Genomic DNA, 13,412 nt, shown 5'->3' on the forward strand with positions numbered 1-13,412 from the left:
CAGGTGGGGCCAGGTCTCAGCAGAGACATCAGTCCCAGTGTGGGCTCCCAAAGCTCTCCTCCTGGGCTCAGCCGTATCTCTCTGTTCTGGGAGCCTGGGTGCTCTGTGTAAGGGCAACATATCCCCAAGGGCCCCCCTGCAAGACGCCCCGCCTTGTCTGAGGCTGCAGAGAAAGCGCCAAAGGCCGGAGAGAATGGGAGTGGGAATCCCCAGTGCCTCCTCTCCTCTTTCATCCCAGCACCTCAAAGGGATTTACAAGGTGTGAACAGACTTTTATGGGAGAGGTGACAGACTTCCCTTCTCCAGGGCCCAGATGGCCCAGATGTCTGGAGGAGGGGCGGAGTCAGAATCTCAGGGGCAGTACTGAGAATGAAACCAGGTTAAACTGGAAAATGGGCAGATGCAGGCGCGAACTGGAAGGCAGCTGGGGAAGGGCCTGGGCCTGGCGCCCCAAGGACAGCCTGTCCTCAGTTTCCCAGCGGAGACTCTGGGGGAGGGAAGGCAGGATGCGGTGCGGGAGCTAATGGACCCGGCCTTGGCGGAAGCGCGTCCTGGGTTGGATCGAAGCCCTCTCATCCGCCCTGTGGCCGGAGGGACCAGACCATTAGTGGGACGAACCTAGACGCCTGGAGCCGGGCCGGCTCGCAAGAACGGGGTGACCTCAGGTTGCCCCTGAAATGGGGTTGAGGAAGGACTTCTTGAGTTTGGGGTTTTAGTGTCTTGGCCCTTTAAGGAATAATTGCGGGGAAAGGGGAAAAGGAGATAGGAAGAACCGTTTGGAGCGGTTAAGGAAGATGAGAGGACGAGAGGGACCCCGGGGATTTGGAAAAAATGGGTGCGGGTTTTTTAAGGGGTCGGTCCAGCGGAGTCGAGTGGCAACGTTGCTTTAAAAGGGGGCGGGGCGTCCGTTCGACCCCGCCCCCGAAGCGCAGGGCTAGGGCTCCGCGCGGGTGGGGGCGTGGCAGAGCGTGCAGGGGGGCGTGGAAGAGTCTGGGGTGGGCGGGGGCCGGGCGGGGTGGGGCGGGGGCAGGCGCACCGCCCTCGGCTGAGTCTCCCCGGGGAGGGCGGAGGGCGGCGGGCAGCGGGCGGCGGGGACCGGGTGCGGTGGTGGCTGCGGCGGCGGGAGCAGCATGGATTGGGGCACTGAGCTGTGGGTAAGTCCAATCGGCCCGCCTATAAGTTCCCCTTTGCTGGGGTCCAGGCACCCCCCTTTTGTCCCCAATGTATCTTAGAGGGGGCTCCGCGCCTTTCCTTTCCACCGACCTCTGGGTCCCCGCCCTCCACCCTCCGCCCTCTCTCGAAGTTTATCTGGGAGTTTCAGCACGCTCAGGGGCGAAGGGCGACTTTGCCGGACCGGCGTGGGGAAACTGAGGCACAGGGTTGAGAATGAGGCGGGCAGAAGGAATCCTGGGGCCAGGCCGGGGCGGCTGAGAGAGGTCACCTATTTTGGGCGCTCTGGTCGGGCAGGCGGCTTATCTTACGGCCCCTGGGTCCCTGCCCGTCGTCCGCCTGTCCGGCTGGGAGGGGGGAGGGGACCCTCTGGTCACCCTCATCCCCACCCACGTGGGACCTAGAAGTCCTGACCGCCCTTTCCCTCGCCTTTAATCAACACCTAGGGGCTGGGGACGCTCATGGAGGGGAAGGGGGATGCTAAGCTCGGCCTGATCCCCCTCCCTGGCTTCCCCCTGCTCACCCCAGGCCCAGGGCGCGACCGCCCCCTGGTCGCTTATAACCTCAGCCCTGGAAGCCCCAGAAATTTCCCCCATCCTAGCCGGACCTCTGACCCCTCCCCTTCCTGGGGGCGGTGGAATCCCTGAGTTCTTAGTGCAGCGGGGGTAACTAGACTGCCACCCCCTCCTCCACCTCTGCGATTTCTTTTGGATGTGTAGTGGGGTCAGTGGGGTAAATTGAGTCACCCATTGGGGGATCCCTGGAAGCAGGGAGATCCAGGGAACCTGGTGCCTGCCCCCTGGCCACTCAGGGGCCCCCAATCTGCCAGGAACCCTGCTCCTCTGGCCTTGACTCACGCCGGGCCGGCCGGATTTTCCGGAATCCGGGGGGATTAGGGGAGCCCGAGCTGGGGGAGTGGCCCTGTCCCCTTCCACGCCCCTCTTGGCGGTCCTATGTCGGAGACCTCCATCTCCCGGCCGGGGTGGCTGGGGCCTGGGCGCTCTTCTCCGGCCCTTCCCGGGAAGGGGAGGGGGTTCCCGCCAGTTTCCTGCCTCCCCCCGCGCCACGCCGGGGCGGCGCCGGGAAGCCACTCCTTCTAGGAACGCAGAGCCTTGGCGCGCCCTGGGAGTCTGGTCGGCGGGCTGTGGGGTCCCAAAATCGTGACCCCAGCCTCTCCCCTCCTCCCCCACCATGTCCCATGTCAGGATCAGTTCGAGGTGCTCGAGCGCCATACGCAGTGGGGGCTGGACCTGTTGGACAGATATGTAAAGTTCGTGAAAGAACGCACCGAAGTGGAACAGGCTTACGCCAAACAACTGCGGTGAGACCCTGGGGTGGACGCTACGGAGGACGCGCCTAGGGCGACGGGGAGCGGCGGGAGGGCTGCGGGCTCAGCCCTCCTACCTCTGTCTCCCCTTAGGAGCCTGGTGAAAAAATATCTGCCCAAGAGACCTGCCAAGGATGATCCTGAGTCCAAGTAAGGTTGGAGAGGGGCTGCAGGGCTAGATTTGTGGGGGAAGGCGGTGCGTGGGTCTCACTTCCCCTCCCTCAGCTGGGACACCCCACCGCTCCTCTCACTTCCCCCTCTAGAGGTGAGGGCATGGATGCAAGATGCGGGATTATCTGGCTTGGAATCCTGAGTCCACTGCTATGTAGATGAATTGCCTTGGGCTTGTGACTCAGGTTTTCTGCCACTATTTTCCTTAACTTAAATACAGAGGCCCCAGCAGTTACAAAAGCGGTAACTTTGGGCAGATGACTTAAAGTTTTGCGCCTTTGTTTTCCTCATCTGTGAAATGGAATGATGACGATTCCTCCAGCTTTGTAGGGCTTTCATGAACATGAGCTGGGTTAATGTATTAAAACAGTGTGCAGTCCATATTAAACGCCGTAAGGTGCATTTGACTTTGAGTCCTCAATTCCAAAATCCAAAAAAGCCTTGGAAATCAAGTTGTTTTGGTCACTTGTTTGGAGGCAATGTCTGACGTGAACTAACTTTTTGTTAATTGTAGTTTTTTTTTGTTTGTTTGACAAAGTTTCACTCTGTTGCCCAGGCGCGCCATCTCAGCTCACTGCAACTTCCGCCTCCCAGGTTCAAGCTATTCTCCTGCCTCAGCCTCCCTAGTAGCTGGGATTACAGTCACCTGCCACCATGCCCAGCTAATTTTTATATTTAATAGAGACAGGGTTTCACCATGTTAGCCAGGCTGGTAATTGTAGTTTTGACTTTTATCCCACTTAGTGTTACAATGTTAACACCTCTCATTGTAAATTAAAAAAAAAAAAAAGGGTTGGGCGCGGTGGCTCACACCTGTAATCCCAGCACCTTGGGAGGGCGGGCACTTGAGGTCAGGAGTTCGAGAGCAGCCTGGCCAACGTGGTGAAACCTTGTCTCTTCTAAAAATACAAAAATTAGCCAGGCGTTGTGGTGCGCGCCTGTAATCCCAGCTACTCAGGAGGCTAAGGCGTGAGAATCGCTTGAACCCGGGAGGTGGAGGTTGCAGTGAGCCAAGATCGCACCACTGCACTCCAGCCTGGGCGACAGAGGGAGACTCTGTCTCCAAAAAAAAAAAAAAAAAGATATGGTGTTTGATTACAAAATGATGCCCCCAACCCCACTGAGATGATGCATAAAAGGTGGTATAAGCCTTGTACACCATCTTTAAAAACTGGAACATTCTGTGTTCCAATATACATTCAAGGTCCTGTGTGGTGGCTCACACCTGTACTCCTAGCACTTTGGGAGGGCCAGGCAGGAAGATGCAGAGCTCGGGGGGATTGGAGTTTGAGACCTCATCTGGGAAAAAAAAAAAACATAGCCAGGTGTGGTGGCGTGTGCCTGTGGTCCCAGCTATTTGGGAGCCTGAGGTGGAGGATCACTTGAGCCCAGGAGTTTGAGGCTGCAGTGAGATGTGATCATGCTGCTGCGCTGCAGCCTAGGTGACAGCAAGACCCTGTCTCAAAAAAAAAAAAAATACATTCTACTCAAGGGTTGGGGTTAAGGAATATGGACCAGAATTTGTCATCACTTCAAGGATGAAATTCTTGGGGCTTAACCCTTTTCCACCTGGAGGTGTGTCCTGGGGCATCAGCCTGCTCGGGGGCGGGGGGAGGGGGCCTGACTCCCTGTTCCCTGATTCTCATCCGACCCCAGATTCAGCCAGCAACAGTCCTTCGTACAGATTCTCCAGGAGGTGAATGACTTTGCAGGCCAGCGGGAGCTCGTGGCCGAGAACCTCAGTGTCCGTGTATGTCTTGAGCTGACCAAGTACTCACAAGAGATGAAACAGGAGAGGAAAATGGTGAGGATCCCCCGATTCAGGTTTTGCAAAGGGCTCCTGCTGGAACCCTGGCGAGCCTTACCACTCTTCTTTCTGTAGCACTTCCAAGAAGGGCGGCGGGCCCAGCAGCAGCTGGAAAACGGCTTCAAACAGCTGGAGAATGTGAGTTTGCAGAGGTGGCAGTGACTGTGGCCCGGAGGCACGGGGGCAGGGTTGCGGATCCCGGAGTTAGGGAGCTGCCCTCTTTGTCAGACCTGGACCTTCCCTCCCCCATAGGCTTCCAGTACGCCCTTGTCCCCTACTTACTGGATGACATCCAAATAATCCCCGATACCTTGGTTTCCCACCCTGCTGTCTTCGGGATGGTGGCTCCCTCACTCCGGTTCTGTGCCCTACACAGAGTAAGCGTAAATTTGAGCGGGACTGCCGGGAGGCAGAGAAGGCAGCCCAGACTGCTGAACGGCTAGACCAGGATATCAACGCCACCAAGGCTGATGTGGAGAAGGTGTGTGTGGCGGGGGGGTGGGGTCTGGGACAAGCTTTGGGGGGTCCGAGTGGGACGTGACCAGAACCTGGCAGTACCTCCCACCTCTGCATTCCTCAGGCCAAGCAGCAAGCCCACCTTCGGAGTCATATGGCCGAAGAAAGCAAAAACGAATATGCGGCTCAACTGCAGCGCTTCAACCGAGACCAAGCCCACTTCTATTTTTCACAGATGCCCCAGATATTCGATGTGAGTACTCCCAGTTCTCAGATCTACCTTCCTGAAAGCCTCTAAATGTTAGCCAACTCCTACTCATTCATCAGAACCCCAGCTGTAATGTCCCAGTCCCTGGATTGAAAGGGAATCAGAAACCTATAGTAACAGTGAGCTGTGCTTTTAGTCGGCTGTTCTTCCTGCTGGGCATGCCTTTTACTTGTTTGTTTATTTACTTCTATAGAGAGATGGGGCCTGGCTCTGTCACCCAGGCAGGAGTGCAGTGGCGTAATCACAGCTCACTGCAGCCTGGAACCCCTGTGCTCAAGTGACCTTTCTTTCCTTTTGAAATTCCTACTTATTCTAAGCTCTACCTCTAACAGCCCCTCTGAAAGGTCTCAAATTTCCCCTCTCCTGTTTCAATCTAGCGCTCCACTCTCTGTCCCATCCCTGGCCCTGGGAGTATCAGGGCTGGTTCTGCTTTTCCTTCAAATCCCTGCTCCCTTGTCTCCTCCTTTGAGAAGCCTTTGCTGACCCCCTAGGCAGGCGTCCCCCTCTGAGATGCCCCTGGCCCTGTGTCTCTTCCCCAATCACACTGGGCTGGAGTCTCTCTTCCCGACTCTGTCTTCCCCTCCAGACTGGCTTGGGGCTGGGGCCAGCGTGGAGCGCGATCATATTTGCAGAGTGAATCACTGTGCTTCTAGTCCCTCTGTTAGCACCCCTGAGCCACCCTTGTCCCCGTCCTTACAGAAGCTCCAAGACATGGATGAACGCAGGGCCACCCGCCTGGGTGCTGGGTATGGACTCCTGTCGGAGGCCGAGCTGGAGGTGGTGCCCATCATAGCCAAGTGCTTGGAGGGCATGAAGGTGGCTGCAAATGCTGTGGATCCCAAGAACGTGGGTGCCTGGTCTGGATCCACTGGGCTATGGGAAGGGCAGAGGGAGGTCTCCATAGGCTAGGCACCTGACTACTCATCCACTGTCCCCCTCCCCCAGGACTCCCAAGTCCTTATAGAGCTGCACAAGTCAGGTTTTGCCCGCCCGGGCGACGTGGAATTCGAGGACTTCAGCCAGCCCATGAACCGTGCACCCTCGGACAGCAGTCTGGGCACCCCCTCGGATGGACGGCCTGAACTCCGAGGCCCAGGCCGCAGCCGCACCAAGCGCTGGCCTTTTGGCAAGAAAAACAAGGTGGGGGCCGGGACCCTTGGGATGGTGGGGGAGAAGGACAGTGAGGTGGGGACAGTGGGGCCCCTATTGAGTCAGCCCCAGCCGCCTGAACGCCGAGTCCTGGGCAGGAATTTTCCTCTTGGCTGCCAGCCCGGGCTGGAGGGAAGGAAGGCGGGCGGGCCGATTGGCCTGGGAGTCCCCGGAGGCGAAGGCGGGGGCAGGGTGGGGAGGTCTGTGGCGTTTGTCTGCTGCTTCTCGGGATGCTGGGAGAAAACCTGCTGGTGGAATTCAGGGCTGGCCTGAGGGCTGGTGACACCATCCCTGGGGACTCCCCGAGTTTCTCTCTCCATCCTGCTGATGGGACTCTGGGAGCCACCCTGCACGTCCTGTTTTCTTGGGGTTTTGGATTTTAATATACCTTAGCACCCTTGGTTTATACCTTTGATTTATACTTTGGGTCCCGCTTGACTTACACTCTCATACCTCTCCTTGACTTACACCTGTGATCCCCGAGCTTAAACCTCTGATGCCCCTAACCCCTCTCATTTTCCTGCCTTCTACTCCTTCTCAGCTTGTGGTTTTATTTTTGTTTATTTATTTTTGTCCTCTGTGGCCTCATACCTGTCTGAGACCTTGATTCCTGCATGCGTCTTCTAGACTGTCAGCCCAGAAAGCTAAGTGGACAGAGAGACATGGGCCTCCCTGCCTCCTGGACCCATGCTTGCTCCCGGACATAACATTCCAGAGACCTAGGAGATACCGGGGGAGTGAGAGTTCTGGCTTTCGGGCTTACAGTTCAACATCCTCCCCGCCACCTTCCAGATTTTTTTGTGTCGCTCCTGCATGCGTTTTCTCTGTGTGGTTGTGCATCTTGAGTTGTGGTTTTCTTACCGTTTTTTTCTTTCTCCATTTTGTTTTTCCTTTTTTCTTTTTTGCGTCCATCCGTCCATCCATGCGTCCATCCCTCCGTCCATTCGTCCTCATTCTCTACATCCTCCTATGCCCCCCGACCCCTTCAACCTGTCCCCCTCCCCGGCCCCCGCCGGTAGCCTCGCCCCCCACCCCTCTCCCCCCTGGGGGGCCCCGTACCCTCGGCATTGCCTAACGGACCCCCGTCCCCCCGCTCCGGCCGTGACCCCTTGGCCATACTGAGCGAGATCAGTAAGTCGGTCAAACCGAGGCTAGCATCCTTCCGCAGCCTTCGAGGCAGCCGTGGGGTAAGTGAGGCCTCGGGGCAGGAGGAGGTGGTGGCCCTAGCCTGCCCAGCGGCGGGTGGCGGGACCCTGGGCTCGCTTCCTGCCGCTGGCTGGGCCCCACTTCCCTGGTTGCCCAACCCAGACCTGCTTTGCTCTGTGCATGGCCTCGCTGCCAAGAACCATGGCTGGGGAAGGGAGTGAAATATCTCAGAAGGGTGCAGAGTCTGGCAGCCTAGACTCCTTGGTCCCAAATTCAGCCCTCTACCCACCTTGCAGACAGTGGTGACCGAGGATTTTAGCCACTTGCCCCCAGAGCAGCAGCGAAAGCGGCTTCAACAGCAGTTGGAAGAACGCAGTCGTGAACTTCAGAAGGAGGTTGACCAGAGGTAAGGTGGTGGGGTAGGGGAGGACAGGCAAGGAACATGATAAAATAGTAAATGAATTTCATTTATTTGTTTATTATTTGATTTGATTTGATTATATTTTATTTTGTGACAGGGTCTTACTCTGTTGCCCAGGCTGGAGTGCAGTGCCGTGATCTTAGCTCACTGCAATCTCCACATCCCAGGTTCAAGCGATTCTTGTGCCTCAGCCTGCCAATTAGCGAGGACCACAGGCATGCACCAGCTAATTTTTGTATTTTTAGTAGAGGCAGGGTTTCCCTATATTGGCCAGGCTGTCTTGAACTCCTGGCCTCAGTTGATCTGCCTGCCTCAGCCTCCCATAGTGCTGGGGTTATAGGCATGAGCCACTGCCCTGGTCTGTAAATGAATGACATTTAAATGGTGCTCAAAGATCTCCCCAATAATCCCAAGGCCCCGACGGTTTTACAGGTGATTCCTACCACACTTAGACAGTTACTACTTCTTGGCCAGGTGCAGTGGCTCATGCCTGCAATCCCAGCATTTTGGGAGGTTGAGGCAGGAGGATCATCTGAGCCTAGGAGTTTGAGACCTGCCTGGGCAACAGAGTGAGACCCCATTTCTAGCAAAAATAAAAAAATTAGCTGGGTGTGGTGGTTTGTGTCTGTAGTCCCAGCCACTTGGGAGGCTGAGGTGGGAGGACAGTAAACCTGGGAAATTGACACTGCAGTGAGCTGTGACTGCACCACTTGCACTTCAGCCTGGGTGTCAGAGTGAGACCCTGTCTCAAAAAGAAAAGAAGAAACAGTTACTTCTTGTCTTATACAAGTCATTCCAGGAAACAGAAAAAGAGTGAAAGCTGTCAACCTCTTTAGGCTGAAGAATCCAGATTCCCAAATCAGTGGCCAAGAATTCAATAAGATAAAATTGAGGGCTCATTTTACCTTATTTATGATCATAGAGGCAAAATCCTAGCCAAGCAAATCCAGTGTTTAAAAAATAATACATCACTTTGGGAGGCCAAGGCAGGCAGATCATGTGAGGTCAGGAGTTTGAGACCAGCCTGACCAACATGGTGAACCCCCATCTCTACTAAAAATACAAAAACTAGCTGGGCATTCTGGCACGCGCCTGTAATTCCAGCTACTCAAGAGGCTGAGGCAGGAGAATCGCTTGAACCTGGGAGGCGGAGGTTGCAGTGAGTCAAGATTGCACCATTGCACTCCAGCCTGGGCAACACAGCGAGTCTCTACCTCAAATAATAATAATAATAATAATACATTAGCTGAGCGCAGTGGCTCATGCCTATAAGCCCAGCACTTTGGGAGGCTGGGTAGATGGATCACTTGAGCCTAGGAGTTCAAGGCCAGCCTGGGCAACATAGCAAAACCCCATCTCGAAGAAGAAGAAAGAAAGAAAGAAGAGAGAAGGAGAAGAAGAAGGAGAAGGAGAAGGAGAAGGAGAAGGAGAAGAAGAGGAAAGAAGAAAAACCCAAATAAATTTTTTTTTTAAAACTAAAAAAAAAAAAAATCCACCATTGGTTGGGTTTTATCCCAATAATGCAAAGATAGTTCAATATCAAAAAATATATCAATCTAGTTCACCACGTTAATTGGCTAAAAGAAAAAAAAGCAGCATATGGTTATCTGTTTAACAGCTCAAACACTTAAAATATTGACAATAAAAAAATCTGCCAGATTAAAAAAAAAAATCTTTACTCACTCTTTCCAAGCAACCAAATCCTCTTCCCAGTCCTGTTACATAATAGGAATGATGTTTGCCACTTGCAAACAGGCAGCCAAATTATATTTTGCCATTTGCATGTAACCTCTTGGACAGAATGGCTTTTATTGGTGTAAAGTTCCATTCAGAACTCTCTAGTTCCTGGGTTTCTATGGTGGAGGGGTTAAGGGTGCATGTTCTGGAGTCACGACAAACTGGACTTGATTTCCAGGTTCATCTCAGGTCTTGGGAAGCTTGTTTCACCTTTTAATTCCTCAGTTTCTTCATCTGTAAAGTGGATCAGGTATTAGAACTGGAATGAAGTTGGCCAGGTGCAGTGGTTTACACCTGTAATCCAAGCACTTTGGGAGGCTGAGGCAGGCAGATGGCTTGAGGCCAGGAGTTTGAGACCAGCTTGGCCAACGTATGGAAATCCTGTCCTTACTAAAAATATAAAAATTAGCCAGGCATGGTGGCGTGTGCCTGTAGTCCCAGCTACTCTGGAGGCTGAGGCACGAGAATCACTTGATCCCAGGAGGCACAGGTTGCTGTGAGCCGAGATTGCGCCACTGCGTTCCAGCCTGGGCGACAGAGTGAGACTGTGTCTCAAAAAAAGATAAAAAATAACTGGAAGGAAGTTGAGCTCAGATCTGGTCTTTTCCAAAGGTCTATTATAGTCGTGACTACCTGTATATATAGATATAGAGGAGACAGGGATGAGAAACTAATGATAATGATAACAGTATTTATTAGTCACTTACTGCATTCTAGGCACTATTCTAAACAGTGTACATGGATTTATTCGAATTTTCAAGTTTTCCTGAGGGATTGTATGCAGACTTAAGATCCTGTCTTGTTTAGTGTTATATTTATCTTTATTTATTTTTTCCCCATCCCGCCCCCCCTTTTTTTATTTTTTAAAAATTGTTTTGATTTTTTACTAGGGACAAGGTCTCACACTGTTGCCCAGGCTGGTCTTGAACTCCTGGCCTCAAGTGATCCTTCCACCTCAGCCTCTCAAAATAATACTGGGATTACAGATGTGAGCCACCATGGCCAGCCCAGTGTTATATTTCTGATGCTTGGAATAGGATCTGTATGCAGTAGGTACTCAATATGTATATGAGTGATAGTGAGGACTTCCTAGGTATCAGGCATTGTATTAATCCTCACAGTGACCCACATGAGATATTAGGATCATTATCTCCCTTTCCAAAATAAGCAAACAGCAGTGGGGGTTCAATGATTTAAGCCAAGCTCACACAACTAGGAAATATTCAAACTGAGATTCGAGCCCAGGCAGTCGGGCACTAGTATTTGCATCCTTAACAGTTGTCCTGCCTTGCTATTTGCTCCCTGATGCAAAACCCGTGTGTTTTGCTTGTTAAATCACATGGAGCCTGGTGCTGTGGCTCATGCCTCTAATCCCAGCACTTTGGGAGGCTGAGGCAGGAGGATCCCTTGAACTCAGAAGTTTGAGACCAGCCTGGGCAACATAGCCAGACCCCATCTCTACTAAAAATTTTTGAAAAATCAGGCGAGTGTGATGATGCGGGTCTATCGTCCCAGTTACTCAGGAGGCTGAGGCAGGAGTATCGCTTGAGCCTGGGAGGTCAAGGTTGCAGTGAGCCATGATTGCACCACTGCACACCAGCCTGGGTAAAGAGTCAGATCGAGACCCTGACTCAAACAAAACAACAGCAACAAAAAAACTCACACGGAACTATGTTTTCCTGTCTACCTGTCTCCCTTGTCATAGGGAAGCCCTAAAGAAAATGAAGGATGTCTATGAGAAGACACCCCAGATGGGGGACCCCGCCAGCTTGGAGCCCCAGATCGCTGAAACCCTGAGCAACATTGAACGGCTGAAATTGGAAGTGCAGAAGTATGAGGTCAGGAAAGACCCTGGGGAGGGGCGGGAGCCAGCGGGCCTGGCTGAGTCACTGCTGGGTGGGGTGGCGGGGGGTCGGGGACAGGGGAGGTGTTCGGAGCTGGGGGTCTCCAGCTGTTTTCCATCACAGCCTTGGCTGTGCGTGGGTGATCTCAGGGAATCTCTGGGTCCAGAGTGGGCTGACCCCAGGGCTCTGCCCTGGAACGATTTTCCTGTCCCCTCCTCCCAGGCGTGGCTGGCAGAAGCTGAAAGTCGAGTCCTTAGCAACCGGGGAGACAGCCTGAGCCGGCACGCCCGGCCTCCCGACCCCCCCGCTAGCGCCCCGCCAGACAGCAGCAGCAACAGCGCATCACAGGACACCAAGGAGAGGTGAGGGGTGACGCCAGAGTGGGTCTGTTCCCAGTGTCCCAGGAGAGCCTGTCTTTATCTGCCGAATTCTCCCCAAACAGCTCTGAAGAGCCTCCCTCAGAAGAGAGCCAGGACACCCCCATTTACACGGAGTTTGATGAGGATTTCGAGGAGGAACCCACATCCCCCATAGGTCACTGCGTGGCCATCTACCACTTTGAAGGTGAGAACGGCCAGAGTGGGCTTGGTGGGGGATGGGCGGCAGTGTCTCTGGCTAGGTTCAGTTTAAATTCGCCTAAAGCAGGGCTGGGCGGGTGGCTCAGGCTTGTAATCCCAGCACTTTGGGAGGCTGAGGCAGACAGATCACTTGAGGTCAAGAATTCCAGACCAGCCTGGCGAACACAGTGAAACCCCATCTCTACTGAAAATACAAAAATTAGCCAGGTGTGGTGGCGCACGCCTGTGATCCCAGCTACTCGGCAGGCTGAGGCAGGAGAATCCCTTGAACCCGGGAGGCGGAGGTTGCAGGGATCCGAGATCGCGCCATTGCACGCCAGCCTGGGTGACAGAGCGAGACCCTGTCTCAAAAATAATAAATTTGCCTAAAGCAGATCTGGGCCCACCCCCACCCCCATCACAGGGTCCAGCGAGGGCACCATCTCTATGGCCGAGGGTGAAGACCTCAGTCTTATGGAAGAAGACAAAGGGGACGGCTGGACCCGGGTCAGGCGGAAAGAGGGAGGCGAGGGCTACGTGCCCACCTCCTACCTCCGAGTCACGCTCAATTGAACCCTGCCAGAGATGGGAAGAGGGGGGCTGTCGGCTGCTGCTTCTGGGCCACGGGGGGCCCCAGGACCTATGCACTTTATTTCTGACCCCGTGGCTTCGGCTGAGACCTGTGTAACCTGCTGCCCCCTCCACCCCCAACCCAATCCCACCTGTCACTCTGGACGGACCCGCTGTGCCTTCTACCATCGTTCCACCATTGATGTACATACTCATGTTTTACATCTTTTCTTCCTGCCGCTCGGCTCCGGCCATTTTGTTTTATACAAAAATGGAAAAAAAAAAAAGAAATCATATCAAGTTCCTGGAGTCGGTGTCTTATTAGAGGATTTAAATACTGGGACTGGAAGTACCTAACGCCACGTTTCTTACAGGCCACACAGGGAATGAGGAAGGGGAGGTGATCTTGGGCACACCTTGAGTCAACCCTGCCCCTTTCTGGAAGTTGGCCTATGCCATTGTCAGTGGGTGTCTGCTTGTGACTCAGGTCTGGAGAAGGATACCAAGTTTTTTTTTCTTTCTGAGACAGTCTCACCCAGTTGCCCAGGCTGGAGTGCAGTGGTGTGCATGATCTCAGCTCACTGCAGACTCCATCTCCCGAGTTCAAGCAATTCTGCCTCAGCCTCCCAAGTGGCTGGGATTACAGGCACACACCATCATGCCCAGCTAATTTTTTGTAGAGATAGGGTTTTGCCATGTCGGCCAGGCTGGTCTCGAACTCCTGACCTCAAGTGATCCATCTGCCTCGGCCTCCTAAAGTGCTGGGATTATGGGCGTGAGCCACCGCGC

The 13,412-nt window shown here is 54.0% G+C and overlaps 1 protein-coding gene across 3 annotated transcripts; it reads left to right on the forward strand.

Moving 5' to 3' along the window:
• The first annotated feature begins 1,053 nt into the window (after nt 1–1,053).
• Nucleotides 1,054–12,929, forward strand: TRIP10 (thyroid hormone receptor interactor 10). Of its 3 annotated transcripts, XM_030807874.1 has the most exons (15): nt 1,054–1,154; nt 2,376–2,491; nt 2,591–2,647; nt 4,325–4,472; nt 4,551–4,613; nt 4,852–4,956; nt 5,056–5,184; nt 5,899–6,045; nt 6,145–6,339; nt 7,368–7,535; nt 7,791–7,900; nt 11,358–11,490; nt 11,719–11,858; nt 11,939–12,060; nt 12,478–12,929. In XM_030807874.1, exons 1-15 carry the CDS (start codon nt 1,131–1,133, stop codon nt 12,624–12,626), a joined length of 1,806 nt encoding a protein of 601 aa, XP_030663734.1. In that variant the 5' UTR covers nt 1,054–1,130; the 3' UTR covers nt 12,627–12,929. The 3 variants fall into 3 exon arrangements, with proteins under 3 accessions (XP_030663734.1, XP_030663735.1, XP_030663736.1); XM_030807875.1 differs by lacking the exon at nt 7,368–7,535; XM_030807876.1 differs by lacking the exon at nt 7,368–7,535 and having other exon boundaries at nt 12,449–12,920.
• Nucleotides 12,930–13,412: the final 483 nt, after the last annotated feature.

This window comes from Nomascus leucogenys, unplaced genomic scaffold, assembly GCF_006542625.1.
Source record: "Nomascus leucogenys isolate Asia unplaced genomic scaffold, Asia_NLE_v1 Super-Scaffold_241, whole genome shotgun sequence".
Classification (NCBI taxonomy): Eukaryota; Metazoa; Chordata; class Mammalia; order Primates; family Hylobatidae; genus Nomascus; species Nomascus leucogenys.

What these genes read in the sequence shown, in the direction of transcription:
- TRIP10 (XM_030807874.1), top strand. Translation starts at nt 1,131, where the DNA reads ATGGATTGGGGCACTGAGCTGTGG. An exon ending in TGAAACAGGAGAGGAAAATG is followed by an intron (nt 4,473 to 4,550) that starts GTGAGGATCCCC and finishes TTCTTTCTGTAG; the next exon opens with CACTTCCAAGAAGGGCGGCG. An exon ending in GCCTTCGAGGCAGCCGTGGG is followed by an intron (nt 7,536 to 7,790) that starts GTAAGTGAGGCC and finishes CCCACCTTGCAG; the next exon opens with ACAGTGGTGACCGAGGATTT.